At 36.7% G+C, this 16,419-nt stretch overlaps 1 protein-coding gene across 11 annotated transcripts in view; it reads left to right on the forward strand.

Annotated features, from left to right (window-relative positions):
• Positions 1-16,419, forward strand: part of PHTF2 (putative homeodomain transcription factor 2) — a 159,468-nt gene that overhangs the window by 91,281 nt on the left and 51,768 nt on the right. For 5 of the 11 annotated variants that reach the window (XM_033194929.1, XM_033194925.1, XM_033194920.1 and 2 more), the window contains 3 exons: positions 3,030-3,086; positions 10,103-10,172; positions 11,140-11,298. In XM_033194929.1, the coding sequence (XP_033050820.1) occupies positions 3,030-3,086; positions 10,103-10,172; positions 11,140-11,298 (286 nt within the window). Of the gene's footprint in view, positions 1-3,029; positions 3,087-3,327; positions 3,419-10,102; positions 10,173-11,139; positions 11,299-16,419 lie in introns of those variants that run through there. The other 6 variants (XM_033194924.1, XM_033194922.1, XM_033194918.1 and 3 more) reach the window with 3 other exon arrangements.

Below are 16,419 nucleotides of genomic sequence, written 5' to 3' on the forward strand. Positions count from 1 at the left end.
TCACTGTGGAGTTTCTTAGGCTTTCTGTACCTTTCTAAGCCTGGGGCCTATTGAGTACCATGCTGGAGTTACACTGAATCTAGTTATGCCAAAGATTGACATGCATTTCCGATTTGGTCTGTTGAATAGGATTATTTTATTTTTCCTGATTTTAGGATTATAGGACATATATCTACACATTCACATTCTTGAGTCACCTAGAAATAAAAATAGTTCTTTTGTAGACAAGTTAGGCACCCTTTTGTATATGAAAACAAAATACTGCTGAAATAGTTATTAAAACATATTGGTACATATTCTTTATTAGTTTTAAGTAGTATTTTACTGAAAAGTATGCAGTTCATTGAAATGTTACACTTTTTTTTTTTTTTTTTTTTTTGGAGACAGGGTCTCACTCTGTCACCCAGACAGAGTACAGTGGCATGATCATGGCCCACTGCAGCCTCGACCTCCTGGGCTCCAGTGATCCTCCCACCTCAGCCTCCTGAGTAGCTGGGACTACAAGGGCGCACTACCATGCCCAGCTAATTTATTGTGTTTTTTGAAGAGACGGGGTTTTGCCATGTTTCTCAGGCTTGTCTTAAACTCCTGGGCTCAAGCAGTTCTGCCTCGGCCTCCCAGAGTGCTAGGATTGCAGGCATGAGCCACCGTACCCAGCCTAAAAAACAAATTACCGCACCTGGCCTAAAAAATAAATTTTTTATTTGCATAAGCCCAGTTATTCTGAATTACTCAATTAGAGCAGAATTATTCATGTGGAATCTATGTTCCCATACTTACCTTTTCTGATTTTAAGGAAGATGATTGATTGATTGAATTTAGAATTTAAGAGGATGAGGGGCAACTAGTCACCTCAGGTCAGCTCTACCGTTAGGACTAACTAGTTGGTTGTTGTTTACCTAGAGTTTCTTAATCCTGCTTCATAGAGACTCATGGCAGTTTTAGTTACATATAAGTATGTTGTTTGGTCTAGGTGTTACAATATTTTAATTTTGGGGGTATAACACGATTTTGTTGTTGTTGTTGTTTGTTTTTTGTTTGAGACAGGATACTCTGCTGCCCTGGCTGGAGTGCTGCAGTGGCATTATCATGGCTCACTGCAGCCTCAACCTCCCAGGCTCAAGCAATCCTCCCACCTCAGTCCCCTAAGTAGCTAGGACTACAAGCATGTGCCACTACACCCAGCTAATTTTATAATTTTTTGTAGAGACGGGTCTTACTACATTGCCAAGATTGGTCTCAAACTCCTGGGCTCAAGCGATTCTCTTCACCTCAGCCTCCCAAAGTGCTGGGATTGCAGGCAAGAGCCACTCTGCACTCAGCCATAATATGATTTTTAAAATAAAAGAGTCATAGGAAAGTGGTAAAAAAGAGAATAGGATTTACAGGACCAGAAGAATTAATATGAGCAAGATAATGTATAAGAGTGACTAGCCGGGCATGTTGGCTCACGCCTGTAATCCCAGCACTATGGGAGGCCGAGGCAGGTGGATCACGAGGTCAGGAGATAGAGACCATCCTGGCTAACGCGGTGAAATACCGTCTCTACTAAAAATAGAAAAAGTTAGCCGGGTGTGGTGGCACGCACCTGTAGTCCCAGCTACTCGGGAGGCTGAGGCAGGAGAATCGCTTGAACCCAGGAGGCGGAGGTTGCAGTGAACCGAGATCGTGCCACTGCACTCCAGCCTGGGTGACAGAACGAGTCTCATCTCAAAAAAAAGAGAGAATAACAGACATTAAAGGCTCTTATCGAGTCACTTAAGTTATTTTATTCTACCTCTACGTTTAAACCATTCTGGTGTTCTCAATTTCTCAGTTCTTGAAATTGAAATTTAAAAAATAATGTGTAGAGTAAAGGACTTTAGGGTAAATTATGTTGTGAGTCAGAAAATACTCTTTCTTCCTGTATTTTCTTATAATATCTTTGTCTATCTTTGGTCATTTTCTGTCTCTAGTCTCTTAAGTGTAGTTATCTGAAATATTTTTAATTTGTTAGGATTCTAATTTTCAATTAATGCAAATAATGAAAATTCCTAGTCACAATTGTATGGTGTTGACCCATTTCAGTGTCCTTTTGGATGTGGGGAATTAAGTGGAAACTGGAGACAGTAGGAGCTAATAGGAAATAACTTGGATGGGAACAATAAAGAATGATTTGGTCATCCTGCCCTGTTGAAGGTTTAGTTCAGATAACTTTCCAGCATCTAAGAATAAATAAAAATAGAAGCTGTAAGAAATTCTGCTTCATAATTATTTTCCTGTGTCTTCAATCATTTCACAACTTTGTTTTCCAGTTTAAACTTTAAGTGGTAATTGTGGTCTGCATGTTTATAAGTTTTTAATTGTATAGAATATTAGTACTTTTCTTCTTTAAAAATAATGCCATAAAGAATTTATCACTTGAAAGATTTTCCCCAAATGTAACAGAACTGTAGCAATTGTGTTTATTTACAATTAAGGATTCCCTAGGGTAGTGGTTTTCAACATCAGAATCATCAAGAGGGATTTTAAAGAGTTTTTAAATTTTTATTTTAGGTTCAGGGATACATGTCCAGGTTTGTTATATAGGTAAACTCATGACTTGAGGGTTTGGTATAGAGGTTATTTCGTCACCTGGGTACTAAGCATAGTACCTGATAGTTTTTTGTTTTTTTTTCTTAACTTCTCCCTCCTTTGAACCTCCTCCCTCAAGTAGGCCCCAGTGCCTGTTGTTCCCTCTCTATTCAAGAGGGATTTTTAAAACATAGGTTTTGGGGCCTCACTCCTGTGTTTCTGATTCAGTAACTCTAGAGTGGAGCCTGAGAGTTTGCATTTCTAACAAGTTCCAAGGTGACACTAATACTGCTGGTCCCGAAATCATACTTTGAGAACCACTGCAATAATACGATACTGATCTGAGAAGTCTGAGATAGGGCTAAATCTAATCTGTGCTGAATGAATACTGAGTTGCTTATATTTCAAGCAGAGTTAGACCTATTTGATGGGTACCAGCAGTGATCATTTAATGTAGTGTTGTCTTCTTTTCATAGATTGGAGCATATGATCAACAAATATGGGAAAAATCTGTTGAACAGAGAGAAATCAAGGTAACGAGTTTATTTCATTTTGTTTATTTTGAAACATAGTTCTATGAATTATTAATTACATTTTCTGTAGTGTTTTTTTCATGTACTTTTAAGATATAAATTACTATTCTATTGAAGTTTTTAAAGAAAGGAGTACGCTTTATTTACCATAGTCACGTTTACTTCTGATGGTGGTTTTTTTCTTTTTATCATCTTTCTGTTCTTTTAAAATTGAATTTCTAATGACTATTTTTTTTGTCAGCTTTTTTCCCCTTTCACTTGTCACCTTATACTTCTAGTTTGCTTTTCCTCCCTTTTGATGCTGTCATTGCTCTGTACAGTTTATTAAACTGGTAAGTGTTTCAGGATTTTTCCCGCCTGAGTGATCCTGTGCAAATGCTGCTCTGCTTAATTGAGATCTGCTTTTTGGTGCTACTAACAGATTGACTTGGACTCAGAAAGAGTCACTGAAAAGTTGGTCATTTAAAAAAAGAATTTAGGACAGTAAAGCACTAATTAAAATGTTTTTGTAGTAGGCATTTTCTTCCTGAACATGTAATCACGTCTCTTATGCTGATAAAATATTCTCATAGATTACCTCGCTAGCATGAAAACTGTTTTTCAACTGAATTTATTGTTTCTCAGCACTCTTTATTGGTAATAAGATTTGTATTTTTCGTTTGCATAGATACTAATCAGTGTGTTTCTGCACGAGCTAAATTTAATCTGGGCACAGACAATATTACTTTAGTTACTTGACATTTTCTGTTTTGTATAAAAAGGTTTACATTAGATTGAAAACCAGTCTCTATAGTTACTAAAAATCGGTCCAAAAATTTGTTAATGTTTAGACTACTTAGTCACTTGTAATAAAGAGCAAGGTTCTTTCCCATTTGGCAATGATAATCTCTAAACTTTTGAGGAAGGATTAATACATTTAACAAAGTTGTGATGTGTGTAAAATATAGGATTAAGTCATGGGACAGAAAGATAAAACGGATTATAGTTTTGTAGGGGAGATACATAATTACACGTGAGATAAATTCCTTTAAGAGAGGCATGTCTAAAACTCTATAGGAGAGTGAGAGGGGAGACAAGCCTGGGGAGATTGGGAAAGATTTCATAGAGGAAGCAGTTCATTAACTTAAGGAAGACATTTCAGACAGATGAAGAGCAGATGGAAATATATGTAAAGGGTGGAAGAAACGTGACTGAGGCAGGGCTCCTCAAGTGGTTTGATTTGGTAAAAGGTTGGATAGAGGAAGGAGAGTAGTGTCATTAGGAGTAAAACTAGAAAATGGAAGTCAGATTATGAAGGGGCTTGAGTGCCTTGCCGAAGAGTTTAGACATAATCTGGAAAACAACAGGGGAGATATTGGAAGATTTTTAAGCAGAAGCTTATATTTTAACAAATGTACTCAGGCGGCACTAAGGATGATAGGAAATACTGGAAGAAGAGCACATTTAGAATTTTGTTATAGAAATATCTATTTGGTACTTGGGAGGAACATTTAAGAGTTCTCAGTTTATAAAGTAAATATGTATAGGTATGTGTTTGTGATACATACATATGTATATAAAACATTATATAGATATAGCCATAGGAATGAGTAGATTTCTGTTGAATGATGAAAGGGCTGAGAACAGAGCATTGGGAAATAACTAACATTTAATAGGTAGGTAAATAAAGAGATGCAAGTAAAGAAGGAAAGAAAAGTAGGAGATCCATGAGAAAATAGTATGGAGAGAGTGTGAAGAAGAGTTGGGATAGTCAAGCAAATAAAGAGCAGCAGAGAGGTCTAGTAAGATGCCATAATACCTTTTATTCTCTTTGACAGTTAGAAAGCCTTTAACTCGTTGGACAGGAGATACTAAGTACCTTGAGAGGTTGTGTTATCAGGTTGACACATTTGGAATTTAAAAGCCTCAGAAAAAATATATATAAATAATTTTTTTAGTTTTTGGGACCTGTTCACAAATTACTGCATTACTTATGTAATCTCCTCTTTTTAAAAAGAACTGTTTTAAATCCTAAATAGAGATTAGGGTGAAGAAGGATTATATTAGTTACTACTTGGTGCTACTAACAGGATGATCTTAGGGAAAGTTAGGACCTACATCTTCTTTCTGAAGTATGTCTCCCTTTAAAGATAATACCTTGTAATAGTAATTGAAGAATTAAAAACCTAAAAACTTGCTCTTTTGGCAGGTCTGAAAGTAGCAAGTTATCTCGATTGTTCACAGTCAGTTACAGATCAGATGAACTCCTTGTTTCAGTCTTTCCCTCTTTCCCACTATTGTACTTGACTAGTCTTTAAAAATAAAGATAAAAATAAGACAAAATTAAAGAAAACTTGTTCTCGTTATTTTTTTTTTCCTTTTGGGGTGATAAAAAATTTGTAAAACTAGATAGTGGTAATGGTTGCACAATATTGTGGATGTACTTAGAACCACTGAATTATAGACTTTTATGTATTTTTTCCTTTTTGTTTGTACAAAGTCATGGAGTACATGTGCAATTTTGTTACATGCATAGCTTGTGTAGTAGTCAAGTCAGAACTTTTGGAGTATCCATCACTTGAATAATATGCACTCTACCCATTAATCAGTTTATCTGGCTCACACCTGAAATCCCAACACTTTAGGAGGCCAAGATGGGAGGATTGCTTGAGTCCAGGAGTTAAGACCAGCTTGAGCAACAAAGTGAGACACTATCTCTAAAAAAAAAATTATTTTTCTTAATTAGCTGGGACGTACCTGCAGTCCCACCTACCTGAGAGGCTGAGCCAGGAGGATCACTTGAGCCCCGGAGTTTGAGGGTGTAGTGAGCCATGATCACACCACTGCACTCCAGCCTGGGCAACAGAGTGAAACTTTGTCTCTAAAAAAACATACATACATACATACATACATAATCAACTTATCCTCCCTACTCTTGTTATTTTTAATTAAAAGGATCAATTTGTTAACAAGCCTAAAAGCACATTTCATTCTTACTAAGCGTGGGGCAAATTATAGTGTAAAATAATTTTGTATTTATTCTAAGGAAGTTAGAGAGGTACATAACTGTGGTGTATTAATGTTAATATTCGATTAAAAAAAAACACTCTACCTGTTGTTTAGAGAACAGTGTACCAAATGTATTGAGTTTGTCCCATGTAATTGATTCTTTCATTAGTTGTCAAAGCAGTGAGCAGCTACTAGAGAAATCAAAGACATGAAAATATATTTTTTGAAATGTTTATTTTTCAATTAAAGACCCAGAGTTGATATTGCTAAAGTGTAAAATCTTTTGTAAGTTGCAAATTATTTTTTCATAACTATTTTAGAAATTATAACTAAAAACTTTGCTTTTTTCTGATTACCTTGACCAAAATTTAAAAGTAAATTTGGAAGTTTTTCCTGTTTTGCTATCTACTAGACTTTTAAAGCTTCACCAAAAAGCTTATAAAGTCATTACAGAGAAAAAGGGGGATGGGGGAACTAAACAAGATTTCTAGAAAATGAAACTGTTTATGTACTTTGATGGAATCTAAATATTAATAATACACAGACGTCTAGATAACAGAAGCACTTTCTAAACTTAAACAGCCCATTTCGGTTTTTTTTGCCCAACATTATCTGTGTACTTAGAGAATTTTTTTTTTTTAATAAAAAACTTTATACTACTGTGTCTGAGTCATTTCACTATAGGAACATACTGTAAGAATTTAAATTATATTTAATAAATAAAATATTTCTGTTATTGGTATTAATTGCATTTGTGCTGCTTGTTTCTACTTTCTAGTTTGTGCATAAATTAGTAGTTTTAATAATCTCATTCTTTTTTTAAAAAAAACCTTTTCATTTTTTATTTGTTCATTTAAACTGTTTAACAGTTCAAACAGTACTGAAAGCTATGCTACTTTGTGTGAATGTGGTTTATTCCAAGCCAATTGAAAATTTTCCAGTGTAAAATATCTACTTAATTAAAATCAGACTTTATGAATGTTTGTATCTTGATGCTTTCTTTTATTTTTGTGAATAAAATAATTGTAGATTCGATCTCAGCTCACTACATCCTCTGCCTTCCAGGTTCAAGCGATTCTTCTGCCTCAGCCTCCCAAGTAGCTGGTATTACAGGTGCCCGCTACCACGCTCGACTAATTTTTGTATTTTTAGTAGAGATGGTGTTTCACCATGTTGGCTAGGCTGGTCTTGAACTCCTGACCTCAGGTGATCCTGCCCACCTCAGCTTCTCAAAGTGCTGGGATTACAGGTGTGAACCACCTTACCTGGCCTTCTGTTTTTTTTTTTTTTTTTGCTTTTTTGTTTTTCTTTTTAACCCTTTAAATTATCTTGATAAGCTACCTTAGAGGGAAAATTTTATTGAAACTGGCTATTAGGGTATAGCTCTACAATATAGCTCAAAATAAATATATTTTAATAGAATACAAAAGTGGAAATGAACCCCATATAAACAAGGTCGATTAGAAGAAGCATATTGAAAAACAATATTTGCACAAATCAAGAAAACGTACTGTTTCTCCTATAGGGACTCTTAGTTCTTAAAATACTCTTGTTAAAAATTTTAGGTATACAGCAATAAAGATTCAGATTAGTTGGAAGACATTGGCAATAAGGTTACTTTCAAGTTGTTAGGGAAGCAATTTATAAAAAACAAGTAAATTAAAATGTGTTACTGTTTTCAAATATTTTTACAGTAATAAAGGTAAAATCTTACTGTAATAAACTTAATACCAAATCCAAATAGTGCTTTATTAATAAATTTTTGTTTAAATATGTGTTATTACTGTTGCCTCTCCAATATGCAAAATCTTGGGAATGATTTCTAATCCATCAGCCACTGTATAGTGACAATAAAATCAGAAATAATGTACAGATACAGCCCATACTCATTATTTGGGGTAGCTATGTTCTATGAAGTCACCCATGAACATTGAATGAGTGAATACTGAACCATTGCTGCCTGGGGAAGTACCTTGTTTTATGTGTATTTCTGTTTAAAGACACCTTATTTAATATATATTTTTGATTCATTAACAGTTCATGGCCAACAGCACTGTAAATCATACCTTAACAGAGATTATATTTATTTTTTAGTTTTTAGTTTTTACTTTATATTTTTTGGGACAGAGTCTTGCTTTGTCACCAGGCTGGAGTGCAATGGCATGACCTTGGTTTATGGCAACCTCCAACCCCTGGGTTCAAACAATTCTCTGTGCTTCAGCCTCCTCAAGTTGCTGGGATTACAGGCAGGTGCCACCATGCCCAGCTAATTTTTTGTATTTTTAGTAGAGATGGAGTTTCACCATGCTGGCCAGGCTGGTCTCAAACTCGTGGCCTCAAGTGATCCACCCACTTTGGCCCCCACAAAGTGCTAGGATTAAAGGTGTGAGCCACTGTGCCTGGGTGAACAGAGGTTATCTAACACATTTTCTCTATAAGGCACATCACAGCCTTCTTGCACTTACGAACACGAGACAGTGTTTTAAGCACTATACTTATACTTAAGGGCCATCCTGAACAACAGGATTGCCAACAAAAAGCACAAAAATGTGAAAAACACAACAAAGGACACTGTTTACAGTAATCAGAGCTGAAACAGGAAGGTTAAAGCATCACCTTGTTTGACCTCAACTGGGAACATGCACGTTGGGTGACTCAATTTTTTTTTTTTTCCTACTCCATGCATGCCTGCAAATTAGGGCAAAAGCACCGTGAACATTGATTTGGGGGTACAAAGAAATTTTACCAAGTAGGTGTGTTTGCAGTTGTGGAATCTGAGAATATGAGGGTCAACTATATATAAAATTTTCATTGCTGTTTCTTTAACTTTTACCCTTTCTCCTTCATTTTTGTTTTTTGTATCTCTGGGTGGTTTGCAACTTCAGACAGAACTATTTGAAGGGATTCAAAGATTAATTACATCTTGATTTCAGGTCACATTTTTGGTTTAGACACCTCAGTTAATTCTGACCTCAAATATGGTTCTCTTCTTTGTTTTAGATGCAAACAGAATACTTAATCAGATTTTTACTTTGTTGGGGGGTGTCATTGTTACTTGGATTAGGACCAGAGACAGGATTTAGTGCACAGTTACTTGCTTAATTGAATGAATAAAAAACAAATCATCTAAACACTTGTGTCGTCTCGCAGTACTTGGCTCCTGAAGAGTTTAGCTTAAGCTCTTGCAATTCTTTTTGTTTTTTTTTTTCTCTTTTTTGTTTTTATTTTTGTTAGCTCTTCCAATTCTTAATATTCTAGTCTTAAGTAATAAAGTAATTAATTTTGTTATAGGTTTTTTTTTTCCACTAGTTTTGATCTACTTCCCCCACTTCACTCTATATACTGATAGCAGAAACTTAATTTTACTCAGTGTTCAATAATTTCAAGTTTAAATGAGTTCAGTTTATGACAACTGCCTCTCCCTTCCCCCTTCCTGGTTATGGTGTCTAAGTTCTGAGGTGATGAGGTGGCATTTATGGTCTGATGAGGGGTTGACATGTGAACATAATGGCAACCATCATCCTTGAGTAGTGCATCGTCCTGCCTGGCTCTCAGCTGATTGGCATCTGCTGAGAAGTCTGCATCCTTTCTGGTCCTCAGCTGTGTGATTTACCACTTTCTGAAATAATGCCTACAGCACCACACCTTGAGGTTCCTTCCGGGCTGCTGCTCCCCTAGCTAGCCTCAACACTCTCCAAATGCCAATATGGGGCCAATGCAGTTCCCTCTACACCTAAAGCTGTACACCTAAATTTGCTTGGTAGTAATAGTATTTGTATTAGAATTTTACTGTTGGTAATAAACCGGCCTGGCATGTTATACACATCTCTAAATATATCTTTTTGAACAATAATAAAATTTATTACAATACTGTAATTGTGTTCCATTTGTAACAAATGCATAATGTGTTACATTTTGTTGGTACTATTAACAATTTTATTTTAAATTGAAATTTTTAGAAATTGATTTTCACCTGTTCTAGATTTAAGTATATACACAATTCCAATACTTCTTTTGATATATTATAGGGGCTAAGGAATAAACCAAAGAAAACAGCACATGTGAAACCAGACCTCATAGATGTTGATCTTGTAAGAGGTGAGTCTTGGATAAGTAAATGTTTATTACAAGTAGACATTGTTCTGGAAGAAGCAGAATTCAAAATAGATTTAAATATTGTATTAGGCTGTTTTGCATTGCTATAAAGAAATACTTGAGATTGGGTAATTTATAAGAAAAGAGGCTTAATTGGCTCATGGTTCTGCAGGCTGTACGGAAAGCACAGCACCAGCACCTGCTTCTGGCGCGGGAAGCTTTACCCATGGCAGAAGGCATGTGGGACCAGGCACATCACATGGCCAGAGCAGGAGCCAGAGAGTGGTAGCGGGGAGGTGCCACATACTTTTAAATCACCAGATCTCCTGAGAACTCACTCACTATCTCGAGGACAGCCTCAAGCCATGAGGGATTCACCCTTATCACCCATACACCTCCCACTAGGCCCTGCCTCCAGCATTGGAGATTACAATTTAACGTCAGATTTGGACAGGGACAAATATTCCAAACTATGTCAGATATGTATCTGTCTGTCTGTCTTTTTAGAAATAAAAACATTGTGAACCTTGATGAAGACAAGAATAGTATTAAAAAGAGAGAATGGGACCAGGTACAATGGCTCACACCTATAATCCCAGCACCTTGGGAAGCTGAGGCAGAAGGATCTCTTGAACCCAGGAGTTTGATACCACCCTGGGCAGCAGAGTGAGATCCTATCTCAAAAACAAAAAAACAAAAAGACAATTAAAGTGGCAATTTGTAATTGCTAACTAGAACTGACATTTGATATCGTTCTGTATTTATAAAATATGTGGGAGAAATTCTGTTATTTCAAAAAATATTTTTTTCAAAATATTTAAAGTATCTATAAATTGGACATTTCTGACTCATACTGTAATACAGAATAAAATTATGTGGTCATGTTTTTCAAACATTGAAATTTTTTTCTTTAAAGAAATTAAATAATAATATGTAAATATACTCTGTTGTCCTATTTTACTTTTTTCAGGGTCTGCATTTGCAAAGGCAAAGCCTGAAAGTCCCTGGACTTCCCTGACCAGAAAGGGAATTGTTCGAGTTGTATTTTTCCCCTTTTTCTTCCGGTGGTGGTTACAAGTAACATCAAAGGTCATCTTTTTCTGGCTTCTTGTCCTTTATCTTCTTCAAGGTATAATTAAGTGATATTTGCTTTCACCTTTCAGAATGTGATATTGTCAGGTTTAATAAGGCTTTGTTTTAAACATATGCTAACTACTACTGAGTATGATGTATAAGTATGTTAATAATAAATCTCATAATTGATTTGGCATTAAAAATATTTGAGAAAACCAAGTTATTTTCCATTATAATTTTATGAATATTTGAATCTGTAGATGGTTAAAGAAAAATAGAAATTGAGAAGATTTTTTAAAATTAGGAAAAAAACCTCATCAAAATGCATCTTCCATACATACATACATACCAGTCTTTAAAAAATACAGCCTTTACAAGTTTATTATTCCTACCTTAAGTATAGTTTCTTTTTTCTGTGCCTTTTACCACTGTGATCTGAGCTGTCCTTATACTTTATCAAAATTCTGTATACCATGCACTCTGCTAGGTGTTTTCTAGATTCTCATTTAATTCTCATATCAACCCAGTGAAGTATAGGGACTGTTATTACGCTTCACTTATAGTCGTGGGACCTGAACGACTTAAGGGCCCAAAGCCATGCAGTCATCAAGTATGGTAGAGTCCAGGTTCAAGTCTAAGCATTCTGATCCCAGAACCACACACTTAACAGTTCTTATGGTGCCTCCTAACACAACATTCTACTGCATAGTCTTAGCAGCAGTATATAACACAACATGTGTAACACTGTAGAGCATTTAGAAACTAACGAAGAAACTATTCATATTCCATCACGTGAACAAAGCGGTTATTTTCATTTGATTGATGTCCTTTCAGTCTTTTTAATGTTATTAAAAAAAAAAAACCCATGGTTACAGTCCTGAATGATTATTTAAATTTGTTTTATCAACAGATTCTAAGAGATAATTTTAAATAAATGACAATATAATAACAACTGCAGACTTTTATTTAGATAAAGTTGTTTCTTCTAAGCCAGGTTACATCTTATATACATAAAAGGGTGTGGACTGTGATGATTGTGTGGTTGTTATTAGAATGTGTGTGTTTTCTGATTAAAGATATAATAATACTTTCATGGCAGAAAATTTGGAAAATGTAGAAAAAGCTAAAGAAAAAAAAAAAACTACCCATCATCTTGCCTTTGAGTTTATAATACTTTTTAAATAGTTGAGATTATTTTTGTGAACAGCTACATTTTTTTTTTTTTACCTAATGTCATAAAAAGTATCAGAGTCTTTGTAAATATGACTTCTTAGTTACTAGAAAGAATCTTGTCCTACATCAATATTGGGCAGTTAAGCTGATTGCTGTTTTTTGCTATTATAATTACTGCTGAAGTGAACATATTTGCTTATCAATATTTTCTAGTTATAGTGATCATAATTTTTATCATTTTCTTGTTTGCTTCTCAAAAGGACTTAAGAGAACTTAATTTAAGTAAAGTTATCTTCAAAGGTTTTCTGGCTTACCTATAGGAGGAAACTTTATTTGAATGTGGTCAGAAACTGCAATAGATTGTTAAGAGTAATTCAGTACCATTGATTGTACATCACAGTGCATTGTGCTTTTCAAAATATTGCTACTTTCTAGTATTCCATGACAAACAAGTTTCCAATGTAACTAAAAGTTCACTGACATTGTATAATTATATTGTGTCTGAAATTTACTACTGGTTCCTCTAAGTTAAATAGGGAACACAGGTTAGATTGGGCATTAAATTAGATATTTTTAAGTTCAGAACCAAAGTTTAATCATAAGGCCCTTATGATGAACACTACTAAACATTCTCCTAGTAAAGCTTAGTTAGAGAAATGACTTAACTTTCTTAAAGTCACACAGCCAGTACCAAAGTCATGATGTGACTCTAATGGCCCTCGCGGCAGGCTGCCATTAGCTTTGAAAACCACTGTATGTCTATCTTCATTGCAGCAACCTGTGTAAAAGCAGGGTGCTGCAGTGCTCTGAGTTATGTCCTCATTCTTGTTCCCACTTCTTGAAAGGCAGAAAGAGCCGGGCGCGGTGGCTCACACCTGTAATCCCAGCACTTTGGGAGGCCAAGGCGGGGGGATCACGAGGTCAGGAGATCGAGACCATCCTGGCGAACATGGTGAAACCCCATCTCTACTAAAAATACAAAAAAATTAGCCGGGCGTGGGGGCGGGCGCCTGTAGTCCCAGCTTCTCGGGAGGCTGAGGCAAGAGAATGGCGTGAACCCGGGAGGCGGAGCTTGCAGTGAGCCGAGATCGCGCCACTGCACTCCAGCCTGGGCCACAGAGCGAGACTCTGTCTCAAAAAAAAAAAAAAAAGAAAGGCAGAAAGAATCAAATGCAGTCAGATTTGGTTTTATATAACGATGTATAGTTTTTTACTTCAATTACTTGCTTTATAAGTATCTCAACTATGTATTCTCAGCTCTATCCCCACTTCTCCATGTCTTGGTTGCCTAGTTTCTTGCCAAGATTACTGCCAGGAAACCTTATATCATCTACTTTCTGTCCATTTACCTATTAAATGACTAATTCAAACCAGCTGCTTAAGTTCTAAATTACTTCACTAGTTACTGCTTTCAAGATGCAATCTGAGTTTTCAAATCCCTCCTTGAATTTCTGTCCCACCCTAACCAGGCTAAACTAGCTCTTTGCTGTTTCTTAAACATTCCATGCTTTTTTGCCTGTATGTCTTTAGACATGCAACTCCCTTTGCTTGGGGTAGCCCTTTTCCCTTTTGTTTAGTGAATCCTCTGTTTTCTCTCAAACTTAGATTAGACATCAGACATCATGTTCTTTGAGAACCCTTTCATAACTCCCCAATGTAGTTATGTATCTTTTTTATGTATATTATAGCAGTTAATCATAAGTATTATATTAGTCACCTTGGGCTACCATCACAAAATACCACAGATTGGGTGGCTTATACAACAGAAATTTATTTTCTCACCATTCTGAGGGATGGAAGTGCAAGAGTGAGGCAATATCAGAGTTGGTGTCTGATGAGGCCTCTGACTCGTAGATGTCCACCTTCTTGCTGTGTCTTCACAGGGCCTTTCTTGTGTGTGTGAGTGGAGAGAGAGAATACTCTGGTATCTCTGCCTCTTCATATAAGGACAAGAGTCATAACAGTTTAAGGCCTTACTCTTACGAATTTCTTTAACCTTTACTACCTCCTTATAGGCCCTGTCTCCAAATGTAGTCACATTGTGGGTTAGGGCTTCATTCAGCATGTGCATTTGTGTGGGGAGGATGAAAGGAGCACAGTTAGGTTCATAACAGGTATTTTCATTGTTTCTTTATATGTCTCTTCTTTTCTCTAAACCAAACCTGTCCAACCAATGGCCCATAGGCCACATGTAGCCCAGGATGCCTTTGAATGTGGCCCAACCCAGGTTCATAAACTTTCTTAAAACCTTATGAGAATTTTTAAAATTTATTTTGTTAAAGCTTATCAGCTATCATTAGTGTTAGTGTATTTTATGTTAGCTATCATTAGTGTTAGCCCCAGACAATTCTTCTTGCAGTGAGGCCCAGGGAAGCCAGAAGATTGGATACCCCTAGTCTAAACCAAGGGATAGGGAGCAGAGACTGTGTCTTGTCTTTTTTTCTCCATTGCCTAATTGCCACTGAATCTTAAAGATTAACAGTCCTAAAAATAGAAAATAATATTCTATTCTATTTTTTAGACACAGGGTCTTCTTGCTCTGTTGCTCAGGCTGGAGTGTAATGGTGTGATCATAGTTCACTGCAGCCTTGAACTCCCAGGCACAAGCAATCCTCCAGCCTCAGCCTCCCAACTAGCTAGGACTATAGGAGCACGCCACCATGCCCAGCTAATTCTTTTTATTTTTATTTTTGTAGAGATGGGGGTCTTAATATGTTGCCCAGGTTGGTCTTGAACTCCTGACCTCACCCTCTTAAAGTGCTGGGATTACAGGTATCAGCCACCATGGTTTCTCTCTGTTGCTCAGGCTGGACTGTGGCGGCACCGTCATGGCTCAGCTGCAGCCTCGACCTCCACGGCTCGATAATTCCTCCTACCTTCCACCTCCATAGCTGGAACTACAGGTTCCCCCGCCATTCCCAGCTAATTTTTTTGAATTTTTTTTGTAGAGACAGGGTTTCGCATTGTTGCCCAGGCGGGTCTCAAACTCCTGGGCTAAAGCAGTCCGCCTGCCTCAGCCTGTCAAAGTACTGGGGTTACAGATGTTGAGCCATTGCATTCAGCCTGCTCCTAGAGTTCCACTTGCCCAGTACGTGAAGTCCTGCCGTGGAAATGTTTGTGCCCAACAACATTCTGTCTTAGTTGATCCCCAGCAGAAATCTCTAGCAGCACTGTCTAGTTCGTAGGACTTCATTAAATGCTCAAAAAGTATAATTCAGCATTATATAAAATAAGTGAATGTTTTCTCTGTATATCTTCTTTTTTTTTTTTTTTGAGACAGAGTCTCGCTCTGTCGCCCGGGCTGGAGTGCAGTGACATGATCTTGGTTCACTGCAACCTCCACCTCCCAGGTTCAAGCGATTCTTATGCCTCAGCCTCCTGAGTAGCTGGGACTACAGGTGTGCACCACCACACCCAGCTAGTTTTTGTATTTTTAGTAGAGATGGGGTTTCTCCCTATTGACCAGGCCTCAAACTCCTGACCTCGTGTTCTGCCCACCTCAGCCTTCCAAAGTGCTGGGTTTACAGGCAGGAGCAACCATGCCCGGCTCTCCATGTATCTTTTAAACCTTCACTTGAGAGGAAAACAAAAAGGAGAAGTGATACCAGAGTCATGGAGGAAAAGCCACTCTCTCAGGAACTGACACCATGGGAGGGACATGATCACTTTTAGGAGAGATACAGCCAGAAGAAAAAAGGAGAAAGAGAGGAAGAAAGTGGCTCCTCCCTCTTTTTCTAATGCCTTGTCATCAGAATTTCACAGTATGTAGTAACTTCCTGTTAAGATATATAGAAAATATAATTTGTATGCTCCCAGCCCTAGGATTACAGAGAATGATGATCACAAAGCTGAAAGAGTTCAGATAAATAACCAGCAACAGGTTATATAAAACCTAAAGTTTTAAAAGATATTCACCTTTGTGTCTGAAACTCTGAACTTCTTAAGTAAGCATTTGTATTTGCCCCTTTTAAAATTAGAGTTAATGGCATGGTGAAACCCTGTC

The sequence above is a fragment of the Trachypithecus francoisi genome, unplaced genomic scaffold, assembly GCF_009764315.1.
Source record: "Trachypithecus francoisi isolate TF-2019V2 unplaced genomic scaffold, Tfra_2.0 Lachesis_group4, whole genome shotgun sequence".
In the NCBI taxonomy this organism is placed as follows: domain Eukaryota; kingdom Metazoa; phylum Chordata; class Mammalia; order Primates; family Cercopithecidae; genus Trachypithecus; species Trachypithecus francoisi.